The sequence below is a fragment of the Neodiprion virginianus genome, chromosome 7 (genome assembly GCF_021901495.1).
Source record: "Neodiprion virginianus isolate iyNeoVirg1 chromosome 7, iyNeoVirg1.1, whole genome shotgun sequence".
In the NCBI taxonomy this organism is placed as follows: domain Eukaryota; kingdom Metazoa; phylum Arthropoda; class Insecta; order Hymenoptera; family Diprionidae; genus Neodiprion; species Neodiprion virginianus.
The window spans coordinates 21,231,092-21,248,221 of record NC_060883.1 but is presented as its reverse complement, the minus strand read 5'-3'; the positions used below and the strand labels follow the sequence as shown (position 1 = coordinate 21,248,221).

Below are 17,130 nucleotides of genomic sequence, written 5' to 3'. Positions count from 1 at the left end.
GATCATTGAAAATTCGTTTCAGGAATTTTGTTTTCCAGTTAAAAAAAAAAAAAAAAATAAAATCAAAACATTTTTAAAAAAACATGCTCAATTTTTCGAAACTATTCGAGGTTGTTTCAAAATTGCTAATAACAATTTTCGGAATCTTACATTTCGGAACTTTGAGCCGTCCGGTTTTCCGACCATTCGAAACTTTGTCGTTAATTCTTGAAAGTTTGCTTTCTTTACTACAAGTTTCGCCAGCAAATAATTCGGAATTCGGGGCTTTCGGAGCTTTTCAAATTCGGAACTTCAACAAAAAACCCACAACGATGAAACGAACAAATCTAATTTCATCCAAATACATATAACGTTAACTGCGCGCGACAAGATCAGATTAAACGAAGTGAAAATTTTCATCAAACTACAACTTTTCCCGATAATCAACCCTGAGTCTGATCCACGTGAGAATTTCCCGGAGGCTGGTTACAAGATGCAGAGCGTAGCCTAGGCATTTAACCCTCGTGCATTGCGCGGTTGGCATTTGCTCGTTAACAATGGGGATAAGTCAGAAAGAAAGAAAGACAGAGGCAGGATGGCCGACTCGAGGATCTAGGTATACATCCAACCGAAGCTATTATATCGGGGCCGCGCGTATCGCGTGAAACGAGCAAAGAATCCGTGACATTAGCTGTTCGTTTATCTCTCTAAGTATGTATGCTATTGTATATGGGGCGTTCCGCGCCAACTCGACCAACATCTCGTCCCGACGATCTCGTACTCGATCTGCGTTTATCAACGTTTCATTGCCTCGGGTATGAAAAACTTTTATTGTTAGGTCGAATGAACGAATTTAATAAATCACCTTTCGTCGTGAGAATCTTTATTTTGTTGAACGACCCTTTGGTAGCAAATTGATTCGTCTAAGCTTAGGTATACAAATATTGTATATAGTTACGGTATAGAAAATTAAATTTTTACTCAAGAAATTTTACTTCACATACCGTGACGGATTTGTTCTCGACTCTCTGTATCGTTTGATTTATTTTTAACACTGTCATTCGTATTTCGCACAGCTCTCTGGAATCCAGGAATACTGCAACATCGATTCCCCGTTAGCTCTGCGTCGCGCATTGAACGTGTCGCTCGGTTTGTCACCGTTCAATTAATACTCCAAATTACTTAAAAAAAAATCGTAAATGTCTCGTTGATTGGAGAAGAATCGACGCCTGTCGCGGTGTATAAACGATCAATCAATTCGTGTAACCGAGGGTTCGATAATTCGCGACTATATTGACGTAACGCAATAATTGTTCTATTCATTTCACTCCGATTTTACTTTATCTCTTACAACTTTCTTACCGTGAGTTGAAATGAATCCGAGGATCCGCGATTAAACGCCGAATTCAAAGCTTTGGAAAACAGAACATCGTAACAACAGACGGTTAATTAATTATTGTTGGGAGTCTCAAAGAAACGATCTGACTTTCAGATCAACCGAGATTTGTGCGAAACGACGACGGCGATGAAATTAAAAGATCTCAATCCCGGATTCAACGGTTAATACGAATTAATTCAAAGAGCGAAGAATCGCGCGCTTATCTGACAAAAGTTTCAAAAATCACCGGGACAGTGATTAAAGTTAGGTTAATTAGAATCGTCTTTTCATTTGCGTTGATCATCGAAATTGAAGGGCTGAAAAGCGATTGACTAATCCGAAGATATTTCGCAGCGTCAAAAGAACTCGGAGGGCTGGAAATTAATCGAATTGTCGTTTGATTTTCACCCTTAGGACGCAGCGAGCTCTACGCGTCAGCGGATTTGATTGAAGTGATCGTTAGTCAAATAGCTGTACACGCATCGAGGAAGAAGTGGATAACTCAGTTCTCGCCTCCGGCTCTCCCTTCGAATCCGGGCTCAAACTGCGTACTTCCGGTTCCACGTCCGTCCGACTTCCGGGGCGTAAGAGGAACGCCCGCGGCGCTGAGCGTCGTCGCGACGCCAATCAATTCCGATGTGTTCGACGTGCATTCCGAGATATTTTCCACCCCCGCGGGTCGTTGATGGGATTATTCTTTATCAGCTGAATATATCCGCGGACGTAGGATATATATATATAGTAGGATATATTCATTAAGTTGAATCCCCTGGAAAGAAACGGGGATCGGATATATATATATGTACATATCGATTCATGGGGGTCTGGATATTATTAGCGACATAGCAAATCCCAGTTTTGATGAGGGATTAAGATATATATATATATACATATATACGTATAAGCGCTGATCTTTTATGATGCGATTTTAATTAGATTCTCTTTAATTGACAATGCTGAAACTCTGAATTTTTCGCACAGGATATTTGCGTAAGCGGAAATTAATATCTGAAGGCGCGTCAAAGTTAGGCCAATTTTCTTTCCCTTGTTCATTGTCTTGAACATCGCTAATTTGTTCTCGAACTTATCGGAATGAACTTGATAATTCTCAGGAGGCATAAAATTTGGAAATATTTTCACACATGTTCGCACGCAGATTTGATAGGTGCAAAAAATTTAACGACTGTAATATCTTAATTAAGGAGCCAATTATCTTTCTTCAAAATTCACCCAATCAAACGTGCGCGATGAATTTATTTCAGTCAATTATTATTGTACTTTTTGAGTTTAAAACAGAGCGATGTGTATATTTTTAAAAGTTATCTAACTCAGCCCAACCTAACAAGCTACGGAAAAGTTGTGGCATAATTTAGGCAAAGGATAGATTTTGAAAATAATAAATGACAAATAAGAAATAATTGATAAGTTCATTGCCACTGGCAAAAATTTAACCTGTTCAAGTTCTCGAAGAGCGCGTAAAAAGGAGAAAGAAAAATATCTAAACCTGGTTCGTAGATTGATCGGAAACCGTAAAAAGATTGCATAAACGGGTGCGAGAAGCAGGCGTTTAAAATCTGCACTGCAGTTTGCACAGCGTTTTGCCGTCGGCCGAACTTGAGATGTAGATTCGATAAGGCGGACAAATCGTGGCAGCGAAAAATACGCTGGGGGTTCCGACGATATTCCCGTAGCTCTTTCGGTCGCCTCCTCTTCTCTCCTCTCCTTCCCAAAAACGTTGAGGAAATAACAAAGTATTAGAATAGTTCGGCTTTAATGCGAAGCGGGACTCTCCTCTGATCCCTAAACAATCACAGAAAAGTTACGGAAGTCCCGCGCAGATTGAAAAGACTCCGCATTTCGCGTGAAGATAGCTTCGAAAATCTTGCCAAAAGTTTATTCCGATACGAATTCTAAGATTGTGTCGAGAAATGAAGAATAAAGACAGAAAAAAAAATAATGACAGGATTTTGGTTCGAATATTAGAAGAAGGAAATAAATAGAAATAATTAATCTTGTTTAAAAATCACGAAACGATAATTTCCGACAATTTTTTTCGGAATAATTTATAAAACTTTGTTGGAAAAAATTAAATACAAATTATGAAAAATTTTTCGTAAAATATTTCAATAAGAATGCGACTCGATGTGTAAACAAAAACATTTTATCGATTCATTCGCTTTCCGAGAACGCTCCGCGACGATTATTGCAGGATATAAGGGATGAAGAGCAAAGAAAAAAAAAAAAAAAGGCAAGGAATCGCGAATTGAGGAAAACTCGAGGAACGAGCTTCGATAAATAGTTAAAAGCTGATGGAGTGCCCTCGCAGAGCTGAGTGCCAGACAATGCATAATTCGTCTGCATTATTTCGATTTCGCAAAAGCATGAAGCAGAGCGGTGGATATTGGGGTCACGTATTCTTCAAAGATTCAAAGAATATTGGATCGACATAAGAAAGGGCAGCCGCGAGACGCCAGTCAAGTGTCAGGGAAGGTGGAAGGAAGAATGTGAAAATAGAAATTCGAGTCTGTGTTAGGTAGGCAGTTCCGTTAAAATTTTTAGCTACCCGAGGCGCGAGATTTTCTTCCCCTAACCGCACATTTTAGAATTTGGATTTTGAAAAACGCGATACGTTCTTTGATAAATTTTTAACACAACAGGCATCCAAATATCTGCGCAAATAACCTGAGACGAACCGATAGAGATTAATCGACTAGCATACGTTGTTCATCTCTTTTCAAATTCAGCTTACTGTTCGGTCAGTCATCGAAATTATACTGCATCAATGGTAAATAAAAAATTCAATTTTCAAAAAGGTCAAAGTCCACCTGGATCCGAATGACTTCAACACCAACATCAACTGGCTGTCAAATCTTCGAAGGCTGATGCCGAATTCAAGACAACTTGAATTTTACTTAATCATTCGATAATCAACTTCGTTTGAATCTTCACTTCAACATCTCGTTTCAATTATGGATATATTTAATGTTAAATAGAGATTAAAACTAAACCGTTCATTTTTATGTAAAATAAAAACAAGAGTCGATTGATCGATTTTAAAATATTAGTGTGAAATGTGAATGTGATATGGACGAATGAATTTGTTTTTCTCGATTATTTTTATGGCACCATATCAGTGTTTACCGAATAAATATGTCTTGTGTGACTTTCCATCAAATAAAACATACACTGTGTATGCAGGAACACGTTTTTTTATGAGATTATTCTTTTCATTCCCATCCAGCTTTTTACGATATATAAGCCTGTTCGCTATCAACGTAATATAAAATTTATTTCGGCTTCTTTATCGTAATTTTCCCAAATATTATAAATCGATTCTCGCAATATTCCATTCGCGTGTACGCAGCAGGGATCCGTCTGCGGGAGGAACCGGATTGGCTCGAAGAGTTTGGGCATGGGGATGAAAGTAATCAGGTGGAAGCGCGTCATTAATCAAAGGGTCATTAGGTCCTGTTGACAAACGACCTTAAAAACTTTTGTATCACGAAGACTTCATTTCGCTAAAGACGTACGCCACGCGTTCTTTTATCGCTCCCTTCTCTCTCTCTCTCTTTTTATGCATGTAACAATACGAACACCGTCGAGGAAAAAATGTTTAATGCCCAGGTACATTCGCTTGCAGCTGTTAACTGATTTGATGAAATATTACAAATACAAGAACTTCGGGGTGAATGATGGCTCGCATTTATCATCTTTTTTTTTCTCTTCTTACTGTTGTTACTGGAATTCATTTTCTGATTTCACGCATAGATAGCGAGTTGAACGATTGTTAAGAATCATTTTTCAAATCGCTGATTATGCGGAGAAGGTTTCTTTCAATAATATTTCATCGATATTCGGTTTTTTAGAAATCGCAACAGTAGTGAAAAAATCCGTCAAAGCAGTTTTGGGAAAATCTTTCGAAAACTTTTTGAAACAACTTTAATTTTATTTCAGACTGACAGAAATCAAAAAATTTAGTATCACAGTATGCTTGAGATTTTTCTTGCAATTTTAAATATTTCAGGTTCATAGATTTTCAGAGAACACTCCCGTAAAAACACAGAATATTAACTCACCCTGTAAGAATAGATAAAGCCAAAAGACTGGATTCTAAAAATTTTTGGACGAACTTGTAAGCTTTTCAATTCTGAAAAAAACCTATAGTGTAATCGATTTTTCAGACTGAATTTTATTGTAAACCTTTTACGACGCTTTAATTGATTGTTCAACAAGATTATAAAAAACTGGTGTCTACTATTTCAGACAGATATAGATTTTTCAAGTGGGGAAAATTTGAAAGATCACAGCATCGATTTTTCAAAAATATGCTAGTATGTGTTTATAAAATTTTAAAATTCACAAAATTCTGAGTGTAGATAAACAATTCGCATAATCACGAGAATTTTTCTCTTTCACAGAATTCGGGCAATTCTACACTGAGAGAAATCTTTAGTTCCGGTTACCGCTCAGTCCTTAACTAGTTTTATTTTTTACCACAATCGAAAAATATATTTCCAGGTACAAAATGAAAATTAGTTTTCTAGCTGTTACCGGAAATTCTAGTATCCGTGACTATTCTTTGTCATTGTGATCATTGTTGCTATATTTTCTTGCAACTGTTGCGAAAATTTAACGCTTGTGCGACGATAAATTGACGTTAAAGCCTTGTTTAGCTAAAAAAGTAGAGTAAACCTCGCAAACTGATTTTGCTTTGCAATTACCAAAAAAAGATCGACGATAGCGCGAAATGTTTACGCGTACCTCGTTTTTCGTAATTCCAACAATGTTCAAACAGTTTTTTCAACGATACCTGTTTTACTGAATTTTCCTCAGTGTAGATATTTCGTTTCTCTGCACTTCAATTGTTCCAAATTTCGATTTTTCTACGCATCCTCCCTCTAGGTATAAAAATTCCATAAAGCACAAAGGTGGAACACCTTTTTAAACTCGACTTCGCAACCCTTTGTAAATTTCCTGATATTTTCACCGCCAAATTTGAATCCCCAATAAATTCGCCGATATTTTCCTCAGCGCAAATATCACACGCGTATAGTTAACAGCAATTGCGCGAAGCGTCGAATAATCATCACCCCGTAATGCGTGTCAGGATGTTGCACCGAATTGCGCAAATCGTGAGAAGCGATTAAAACACACCGGCGACTGACTGTGAGTGCAACTTTCCTGGGCGTGCCTCGCGTCCATAATCCATCGTCCGTGGCCGCTTCTCCGAGTCTTCGAGCCAACAAACAGGGAAAGCGTGGATACGCATTTAGGCACGAATGCGCCTCGCCCTCGAAGACGCGGGGAGTCGTCGACAGAGGGCGAAACTACAAGTGTCATAATTATTAATTAGCCTTGTCGTTTGTTGTAATCCCGGCACCACGCGCCTGGCTTCGCTACCAGAAACTACTCCGCTGGTTAAGGCCTCCCTTGGATCCCGCAGGAAACGCGGGCCGCATAAAGCATCCCTTTGGGCCAAGATTATTCCCCGCCACCCATTGTCGGCCGCTCCTTTCGAGAGCCACCCTCAAGACACCCCCGATTCTCATGCCGAGAGAGGGGCGAAAGCTCTCCTCTCTGCCCGAGGCAACAATGCGCATAATTATTATATTCTCACTCTGCTGGAATGGCCTGTAAAAGCTTGCAATGAATGTTATTCATGCATAGGTCGGTGAAACTGATTAATGCTGCTGTAAAAAGGCGGGCAGAAGGCTGATGATGACATTGTTCGAATGTCAGGAAATTTGTAAATAGCGGAAAATAAAACCTGATTTAATGAATTCAACTATTCGTTCATTCAATTCATATCTCAGCTATTATACAGGCTGAGAATTCCGACTCACGGAATGTGAAACTTTATTCACATAAGTACGAATAACATCTGTATTTAATTTATAGATCTTAAAATCCAAGAAAAAAAAAAAGAAGATCAAAATGTCGTAGAATTATGATAATTCGACTCCGTGCGTTATGACGTTTCTTTTTTTTTTTTTATCGTTTTTTAAATTGGTAACCTTCTTTTATTGCATTTTGGTTATTAGAGAAATTCAGACGTATTAATTCGCAATTTTTCTCCATCATCATTTCGCTCCTCCAAAATTTTTATCCACTTCTCCCTGTCTCTTTATAACAGAAAATAGATCCAACGATGAGAACCGCTTTAATAGAGACGATCTTTGATTCGATCTTCCCACAGAGCAGTGAAAGTACGGCATGCGGTTTTGCCGCTGGCTTCGCGTCTTGAACCGAGACTACGATAGCCTCTTGAAAGGTAGAACTCTCGTCAATGACGTGCCTGATAAACGTCCGGAGCATCTAGGTTTCGGTAATTTACCTCTGAAATTTCATCAGACACACAAATCGTCGATCATTGAATTTTCTCGTTGCGTTAAGGCGTCATGAAATAACACATCGATATTCCGCTACTATTTTTCCTGTCTTTGACGGGTGGGATGCAAAAAACGATAATGAGCATAACCGGGACAGTTTCAATTTCGAGATTAAACTCCAACAAAAAGCTCAAAAGCGTCAAAACTTGATCAATACCGGATCCTGTCTCGAGCAATTCTCGTTTATGAATCACCAAAGTCGCGCTCACGTCGTTCCTGGTCAAACATTGCCGATATACGAAATTGCAATTGCAAGTTCCTGCTCCCCCCCCCCCCCCCTTCTCGTCCCTCTCTCGATCTCTCTCTCTCTGACATTCTCTCTATTTGTGGTTCTGGGTGTTTGAAGATCGACGCGGAAGAGCCTTCCGGCGTTTGTACACATCGGAGGATCCGCGTGTTATACCCATTGAAGCATGTGTGCGATGTCCCACCCTTAAACACACACACACGCTAACACGCACGCATACACACACGTGTAACGCGAAACCGCACGTACCGTGTTTAACCGAAGCAAACACTGTTCTGTACCACGCGGAGATTTCGATTTCTATGAACGATTCTACTATACTACGTCTCTACGTCTAATCTTGGTCCGAATGCCCTGCAGGTTTGTTACCAACCATATATTATGGATCATCGCATGAGTTGCGCTTCTTGGAAAGCGTGTTCGAATTTTGCTAATTTAACGGTTCTAAACTTTTTGTCGAACGAACTGTAGTTATTTTTCCTTTTTCATTCGATTGCGTTGTGTTGGAGCGGCAGTGAAATTCCGAAAGCACTGAATTCCGAATTATTTTCATGGTGAAACTTGAAGTGAAGAAATCAAACTTTGGAGAAACAACAAAGCTTCGAATGGTCGGAAATGCAAGATTTCTAAAATTCAAGTTGTGATAGAGCAAAGTTCCGAAAAGTAAAGTTACGACGGAATAGAATTCCGAAGAATAAAGTTTCGATGGTGCAATATTCCGAAAATTAATCGACGAGTGGGTATAAAAAATGAGAAAAACCGAAAATCAGAATGACCAGGATTCCGAACGTGAAAATATCGAAAATCCAAAACAAAAAAAGTTCAAAGGGGTGAAATTTCACCAAGCCAGAAATTCACAGATCTGAAAATTTTGATTCATTCGAAATTTCGATGTTTCAGATTCTTAAATTTTCTCATTTTCACAGTTTCGGAACTTTGACCTGTCGGAGTTTCGCCGCTTGGTAACTTTGAGCGTCGAGTTTCGTACCATTGGAAACTTTGATGTTTCGTCAAAGTTCGACGTCTTTACTTCAACTTTCGCCACAAAAAAAAGTCGTAATTGGTGCTTTCGCAACTTTTCAAATTCGGAATTTCAACCCTGCTCCGTTCTATTAATAACGTCTAATTTAGACGCTTAAAAACAGTTGATACACCGATATGCGGTGTTGTATTATTCAACGCCATAACAAAAATTTCTTTCAGAGTATAGAGAGATTGGAAAAAGTATTATAACAGAAGATAATCGGAGGTTACGTACGTGACGGTCGTTAAAAAATTCAGTTACGAACGAACAGCGGACTGATAATTCTCGCTTTTTGTCCATACGGCTTTAGAATCGAAAACGGTAATGATATTTTGTAGGAAACACGCAATTGGGCCCGGGGGGGGGGGTATAATAATTTCGTTTTGAATTGCGTGTAATTCCACACCGTGTGTGTATATGCTACATGTTATATTATACCGTCGGAGTAATATTATAATTGTAGTAATATCCACAGTCACGTCGTAACAGAGACATACGTGTATAATCGTTGTATCAAATTTATTGACCTCTCCACGTGCTTGTATTATACATTTCATTACAGGTTACGTCATATACGGAATTTAGTTTAAAGGAGTTAGAAATTCAACGAAGAAATGAAAAAAAGCAATCGAATTAAACTAAAAAATGAAAATTTCTTATCTGTCACGCTCGTTGCAACGGTCATTTTGTTGTTAACATGCATAACGTGCAATAATCCTACTTTCGGATCGTTCGATTTCCGCACCGGAAGTAGAAATCAGCGATTTGGTTTTAACCCGTCTCTGAGCAGGATGCCCCGATGATTCCCGAACAGATGAATAAGAAAAAAAAAAAAACTTAAAAAATTAAGAGGAAAACCGTTTATCGTCCAGTAAGACGGGTTTTACAATTTCTAAGGCTTGTCCGGTGGACGACGGCTGCGGCTATTCGTCAGGATCGGTCGGGACATCCTTTGGACGACCTGATTGGGTCCCTCTAGTAGCCGTTGAAGGTACCGCTGGGCCGGGGGACGTCGTACCTCGGAGTTCCTTCGTAGCTGACCTGGGCGTTGAAGCCGTGCTGCCAGTCGGCGGTGTATTGAACAATTTGCAGACGTCCGTCGGGTAGCTGGACGCGATATTCTCCACGCACAACGTCACCGTCGCTTATCGCGTTGTGGGAGTAGTCGTTACCGTAGGAATCGTCTTTTACGGCGTAGTTGAAGTCGAACGGCATTCCTGGCTCGTGATGGTGATGATGGTGGTCACCATGGTCGTGGTGCTCTTGCTGCGAGGTGAAAAAAGGGATCGATCAATTTTTCCTCAAATTGACCAGTCCGAAAGAGTTTGAAACGATTTTAAACTGATTCGAAGCAGCTTCAAGCTATTTCGAAAACATTGCAAGCGATTTCAAACTCATTCCAAGAAGTTACGAACGGTTCAAAACTGATTTTAGGTGGTTTCAAACGGTTTGATAACCATTAGAAACGGTTTCGAACCAATTCCAACGAGTTTCAAACGACTTCAAACTAACTTTTAAGCAGCTTCAAAGCGTTTCAAAACCATCACAAATGGTTTTAAACTAAGTATTAAGAATTTCAAACTGATTAGGTGGTGTCAAGTGATTTGATAATCGTTAGAAAAGGTTACGACCCAATCCCAAAGAGTTTCAAATGACTTCAAACTGATTTGAAGCAGCTTTGAGCAGTTTCAAAATCATCATAAACTGTTTCGAACCAATCCCAAGGAAATTGGAAGGGAAATTTTTCTTCCAACCTTCCCATTCATCTTCGACATTATGACGATGAGAAATTCATTTGAGAGTTTCTACAAATTCGTTGAGATTCTCGCAATTTTTGAACTGTGTTATGTCGGCCCTTATTCTGTAAATTATATGCATTTACAGAATGTCTTTAAACGATATCGGATGTTTTGTGGATGTTGTTCGCAACAACTCATATTCACCAAATTTTATCGAACGAGTTGGGGTATTTTCAGGTCCTGTATTTATGAATTTTAACACAAATCCTACATTTCTTTAAACAGAATAGGATATTTCAAGAATTTCAATCAAAGAAAAGCATTTTTGCGAATTTTTTTTTCAGAATGAGGAATATAAAATTATTTTTCGGGGTTTAATCAGAGCCAAGCATCATTTTTGAATAACATTTCAGGATTTGGAATGTTTCCCGAAACAATTTCACGAATAAGGGTATTTCTCGAGGCTTATTTTGTATCCAAGGATACTCCCCCGAAATCATCCCACGAATTGAGCTACTCCTCGGTACTTGTTTCACGACGAAAGGTATTTCACAAAATTCAATCAAAGATCCAACTGCTTTCAACCTCGACGGAATTTCAAAAATCGTTCCATCCATTCGCCTGTCCCGGTACAGAAACCGGGAAACAATAATTCTGTAAAATCCAGGATTTCGACAGGCATTAAAAAAACCTCTAGAATCGCGATTACAAAACGTAAACATACAAAACGATCACGATCATCATCGTAATCACGACATCGCAATAATCGAGTATTCTAGGTTCACGACAGTCTTTAAAACCTTTGTCGCTAGAACAATAAACTCTACAACGAAACGTAAAAAAACCGATTAAACCAGCACGAAGCAGTACCAAAACAGACGAAATCGAGACAAAAGGATGATCAGCGTTCCTCGAGGTTAAGAAATCCGGCAATTATACCACAAGCAAAGGAATTTCCAGCACCGTTAAATGCTTACGAAATTCAATCATGGCAATTAAACCGTCCTCTTCACAGAATCCACGCTTCATTCTCTCTCTCTCTCTCTCTCTCTCTATTTCTCTCTATTCCTAGACTCACATTCGGCGTCAATGTGTTTCCATTGTTCCCCGTGGGCTGTCCATTATAGTCCGGCAGTCCCGGCGTGGGCCTGACCGGGTTCACCGGGAACGGAGTGGGCCTGGGCCCAGGCGGGAAACTCGGGATGCTGGGCCGGGTTGGGGTCACCGACGGAAAGCTCGTGCTTGGTCGACTGGTGACCGGAAACGAGGGGGTGGGTCTTGTCACAGTCGGAAACTGGGGCGTCGGCTTGTTGTAGTTGTAGCCCTTGGTTGGATCGGGGGGCAGATATCTGTTGCTTCCTGGGGGCAGGTCACCGGCGACCAGAGTTGCCGCGAAGCCGAGCAGAGCGATCTTCAACAGGAACGATGAAAAGGTGGTGAAAAAACGAGCGAGAGAAATTATGAAAATTGTGAAATTGAGCTGGAAGAAGAGGATGGGGAAAAAAAAACGGAGAGGAGAGAAATTTCTACGACTGTTGTGAATAATTCCCTTACTTTTCTTACTTCTTTCATCAATTTTTGCTTACAGACGTATAGAGCTTTTTTTTTCATCAATTCTTTTGTTTAATTTCTCTTGTACGTTATACGGTTAAATTTTAATTAATTTGACTTTGTTTCTCCTGTATATATCCTGTTTAAATATACGTATGCGTAACGCGAGCTCCGAAAAACTTCTTTGTTATTTTTCACCTTGGTATCAAGACGCCTCGGGTAACCGCAGGCTGTTTGTTATATGATATATTTTTATCTCCCACGCGTTGCAACGAATCTCAGTTGAAATAAATTAAGTTTGCTGAGATCGTGTGAGATTCTAGAGTTTGTGTATAAAGAATAAATCTACGGAATGAATTTTTTTGTTTGTTTTTAAATATGAAAATCAAGTTTTTTGTTTCTACAAGTTTTTCTTCTCAAACTCATCTCCTTTCTCTTATTGTTTATTTACTGTTTCCTTTCCAGAGCTTATTCGTCACACGAAACAGTGAAATTAATTTGAGAATGTGTTGCGTGACGGACGGTGTAAGTTTATACGTCATCGCCTGAAAATTTTTTAACGTCATTTTTATTTATTTTTTTTCTTACTATTCCAGCACGAGCAACTAGGTAAGTATCTAAATATAATGAATCGATACGTTGGATGTAGCAGGAATATTATACACTTTATCGTGCGGTTAATGATCTCATTGTATAATATTTATAGAAAAGGTCGCTGCGACGCGATAATGTATAGTATTTTCAATCGTGTATTAAACATACACTCTTCGATATTTAATAAAGTTATAACTTGTCATTTTTCCTAGCGAGCTGTATCATCAGTCTTGTAATGTCTGTGAGAAAGTATTAACGTATTCATTTATACATAATTCGTCCTTATCAAACTTTTGCGTATCCACTTTTCTCTAGAGACAGAATAAATTCTACTTCCTCACCCTTTTCTAACTTTTCCGTAAACTTTGACACATCGCGACTTTGTTCTTCAGGCATATTTTACACCAATTCTTGTACTTCTTTTTGCGCAACATTGTACAGGATTGCTTAATACCGAAAGAAAACGAACACGTTAGTTTCAGATCGACTGTTACGACTGCTTTGTTTTTCCTCCGCAACACGGTTGCACGAATGATGGATTGATCCGGGTATTTTACACATTTTACGAATAGAAAAGGATGGCACGCTTTCGCGTGAGTTAAATAATCGAAAGCGAAACTGACCCTCGCGGTCGAAATAACGCTATACTTAGCGATGGTCGAGAAGACGCGGCGTAATTGCTTCGTAGCCGTGAGGTAGGCATAAAACGATCCAGTCGATCAATTAGGCCGCCCCTAATTATCCCGAGAATATACACGTTTAATTTTTAAAGGATCCTTGAAAGTCCGTTTAACACCACGTGCGAGCATCGCGGGACCGCAGTTTTGAATTTATTTTAATTGAGGGATAAGGAAGATATCGCAAGGAATTAAAATATCGCTAATTGGCTAATTAGCTAATTAGCTAATTATTACACGTGTGGAAATACAAATATTCACCCTTCTTCCACCTGAATAATAGAAAATGATCAAACGGCCGCGAAATCATTACACCATTGATTAAGAATTCCTTCAGGTGGTGAACTAATTTTCGAATCATTGAAATTATCACATTTCATAGCCCCTCACGTTCGATCACAGATACGATACACAGGTATTGATTACAGTCTAATTTTCTGCCAATTAATATATCTGTCAATATCACCGACGGATATTGCAGAGAATTCATCAAAACGATGCTGAATATATTTTGCTCATTTGTTCACCCAACGCGAATGAATTTAATTTTAATGTGTAAATCCGTCGGATCATTTATTCGGCATGAATGAGAATTTTTAATTTAAATTCATCGACGGTGGAATATTCATAGCGGTAATTGTTAAATCCAGAGTTCAAGGAATAAAAAACGTATTATTTCGCAAAAAAACTTATACATCCTTAATTGCATGTAAAAATGGCAAAACGATCGATACTCGTTCCACTCTTTTTTTTCTTTTTTTTTTTTGGGCTCACCTTGCGCAAAAGACCGATCCGGAAATAACGTTTAAATCGGTGAAATAAGATATTCGCGGACGGTACGAAGTCTCGTTGGGAATATGAAACGGGGAGCATGTGCAGTGAGATTTGCACAATCGGGAGTAACGAAGGCGGGGGGGGGGGTGGTGGCGGTGGAGGGTGGGGGGGATGATTTCGACGGGGTGAGATTCGCGGTTCTGTGGTGGTGAAAATCGAATCGCAGGATGCTGCGTCGTGACTGACATACCTGTACGAGGTTGATCATGGCGAAGGATTTCCGGTGGGAAAGGGTGATCGTTTTTTTTTTTTTTTTTTTCAAATTTCCCTGATACTGGTGCTCCTTCCGGTATGCGCACGGTTTCCGGGTCACTTGGACGATCGTCGTCTGGCACAGAAATTGAGAATTATACCCGCGACTAACCGAAATAAATGAAAAAAATAAACCGAGAATCTTTGCCAACCGATTGTTTTCTGGATTCACTTTGTTGCTCGGCCACCAGCTGAGTGAGGAGTGACTGCTCACAACACCGACTCTCCTTGTTTATATAGCCTGGGCCACCATCCGAGGATCCTTTGCCTCGCTCACAAGGAAGAGCGCTTACCTTACACCATTTTACGGAGGGAGTTGCAGGCAAGGGACAGCTAGAAGGGGGGCCCCTCGGCTAAATCCAACCACGACTCGCCTCAGCCTCCCTTTGAGGGGGCCCGGGGAACCCCAAGGTCCTTCTCATCGCGCCGCTCGAACGTTGCTCGAGCGAAAATACACGCTTGCGAATTGCCTGTGAGAGATAATTTCTCCCAGATGAAACCCGGTGGGTGTAATCTTTCGTCCGAGGAATTCTAGGGGGATCAAATGTCGCCATGTCCTCAGTTTTTGATCAAAATATATTTTTTTTTTCGGAAGGTTTGCGTTGAACGATAATCCGTGCATGTTTTATCGACAATTTTCACTCGCGAATTCATCAGTGATTGAGGATTTTAAATAATTCAAACGAGTTTCGAACGACTACGAAATTACTTCAGGCAGTCTTGTCAAAACCGTCGTTTGAGGTTTCAAACTAATTTGAAGGAGTTTTAGATCACTCAAAACTGATCTTAGGCGGTTTCAAGTGATTCGATAATCATGACAAACGGTTTCGAACCAATCCCAAGATGTTTTAAACGACTTTAAACTGATTTTAAGCAGCCTCAAGCCATTTCAAACTAATTTCACGGAGTTCCAAACAATTTAAGCGGATTTCAAATAATTTTAAACGAGTTCAAGCGATTTCATACAATTTCTGAGCGATGACTGGAATCAAACATGGTTCGGGTCTTCCACGGTTTAACAGCCCCGTGCAATCCCGATACAAAAGTATCGTATAAATTAAGTATTTCATCGAAAAATTCATCTGAATATGATTTCTGCCAGTCGATTCGACCTGGGTGATAAAAAACCATTGAATTAATGTATAGGCGTGTGATTCGAATATCGTGAACTATGACGGATAATTTGAGGATAACATGGACAGTGTGACACTGTGTGGCTTTGGAATCGTTTTGTGCAAAAAGTATGCTCGCATCCAACAACGGGGGAGCTTGTTTAGCTACATGTTCTCGTTTCGTAAAAAATATAACACAGAGCGAGAGAGAGAGAGAGAGAGAGAGAGAGAGAGAGAGAGAGATAGATAGATATAAGAAGTAAGGAAAAGAAATAGAGGAATAAGAAGAAGAATAAAAAGACGAAAAAAAGCGGTAGCGTCTAAGCCCGGAACCCGGCCCTCGGCTTGTACCGCAATTACGAAAGCTCGTTCCCTGTTACATTAGCCATTGATCGCCTGAGGCCTAAATGCAGGTCTTTACTTCCGTCAACGACTGTTAAGCTCCTTTCATACTGTATTCTTTTACTTCGGTAGGGAATAAAAGCGGTAGCATGCCGAAATTCATCCCTCTTTCAGAGCTGATATAGATACTCTTTATAGGAAGAAAGAGGAGGAAATGGAGGAAGTATAGAGAACGGAAAATATGCTTTTTCCAACATCGAGAGAGAGAGAAAGAGAGAGAGAAAAAGAGAGCTGTATTCATGGCGTTAAGGAAAGTGCCGAAAAAATCACATCCACAATCAGGGTAAATTGAATAGTTTTTTCTGGAAAAAGGTAAGAATAAGGAAAAAATTTCAAGTAAATAATTTGAACCCTGAGATGTTCCAACCGCCATTTCGACCCGGAAGTATCCGTCACCCCGGTAAACGGGTGAATAATTCATTTCGGGCAATATAAACTCAGGGAACGTGGGGGGTTAAAGTGCAGAGAGCATTGAAAGTTTCTCAGTCTCTAGATGCTCCTGCAGTCTCAAAGTTTCATTATTTTCTCTTCTTCTATTCTCTGCAGCCAGGTTCAATATTAATGTCATAATAAATGTTTCAAGCCCGTCCCGCGGGTCGCTCGCCTCAGCGGAAGTGTGTTTTTCTTATACGATCGAAATTTTTTTTTACGATTGCACGGTTTAAACTCAAAAACTGGCAGATAAACAGAAAAATGTAACAAGAATTTCACGTCAAGTATAATATTGTTAAAAATGAAACGATCGTATCTTCTTTTTACATTTGTTTTTTACCGCAGAAGTGAAATTGCAATTGCAAAGAGATAATTGTTGTAGCGAAAGAGACAAAGAGAGTAGCTAGAGAGAGAGAAAGAGAAAGAAGCGCTTGAAAAATAAATAAATGAGGAAAAAGAAAATAATTAATCGTCGAAGACGTCTCCCGTTTTACGATTCGCTTGATTGCTAATTCTATAA

At 39.5% G+C, this 17,130-nt stretch overlaps 1 protein-coding gene across 1 annotated transcript; it reads right to left on the bottom strand.

Annotated features, from left to right (window-relative positions):
• Positions 1-9,519: 9,519 nt before the first annotated feature.
• Positions 9,520-14,878, bottom strand: LOC124308754 (pro-resilin-like). The gene is made up of 3 exons (XM_046771769.1): positions 14,603-14,878; positions 11,835-12,167; positions 9,520-10,283 (listed from the first exon to the last, which is right to left on the bottom strand). Exons 1-3 carry the CDS (start codon positions 14,618-14,620, stop codon positions 9,993-9,995), a joined length of 642 nt encoding a protein of 213 aa, XP_046627725.1. The 5' UTR covers positions 14,621-14,878; the 3' UTR covers positions 9,520-9,992.
• Positions 14,879-17,130: the final 2,252 nt, after the last annotated feature.

Bases quoted from the DNA above. Each gene is read 5' to 3' on its own strand.
- LOC124308754 (XM_046771769.1), bottom strand. The intron at 10,284-11,834 runs GTGAGTCTAGGA...TTCACCTCGCAG, and splicing joins GAAACACATTGACGCCGAAT to CAAGAGCACCACGACCATGG.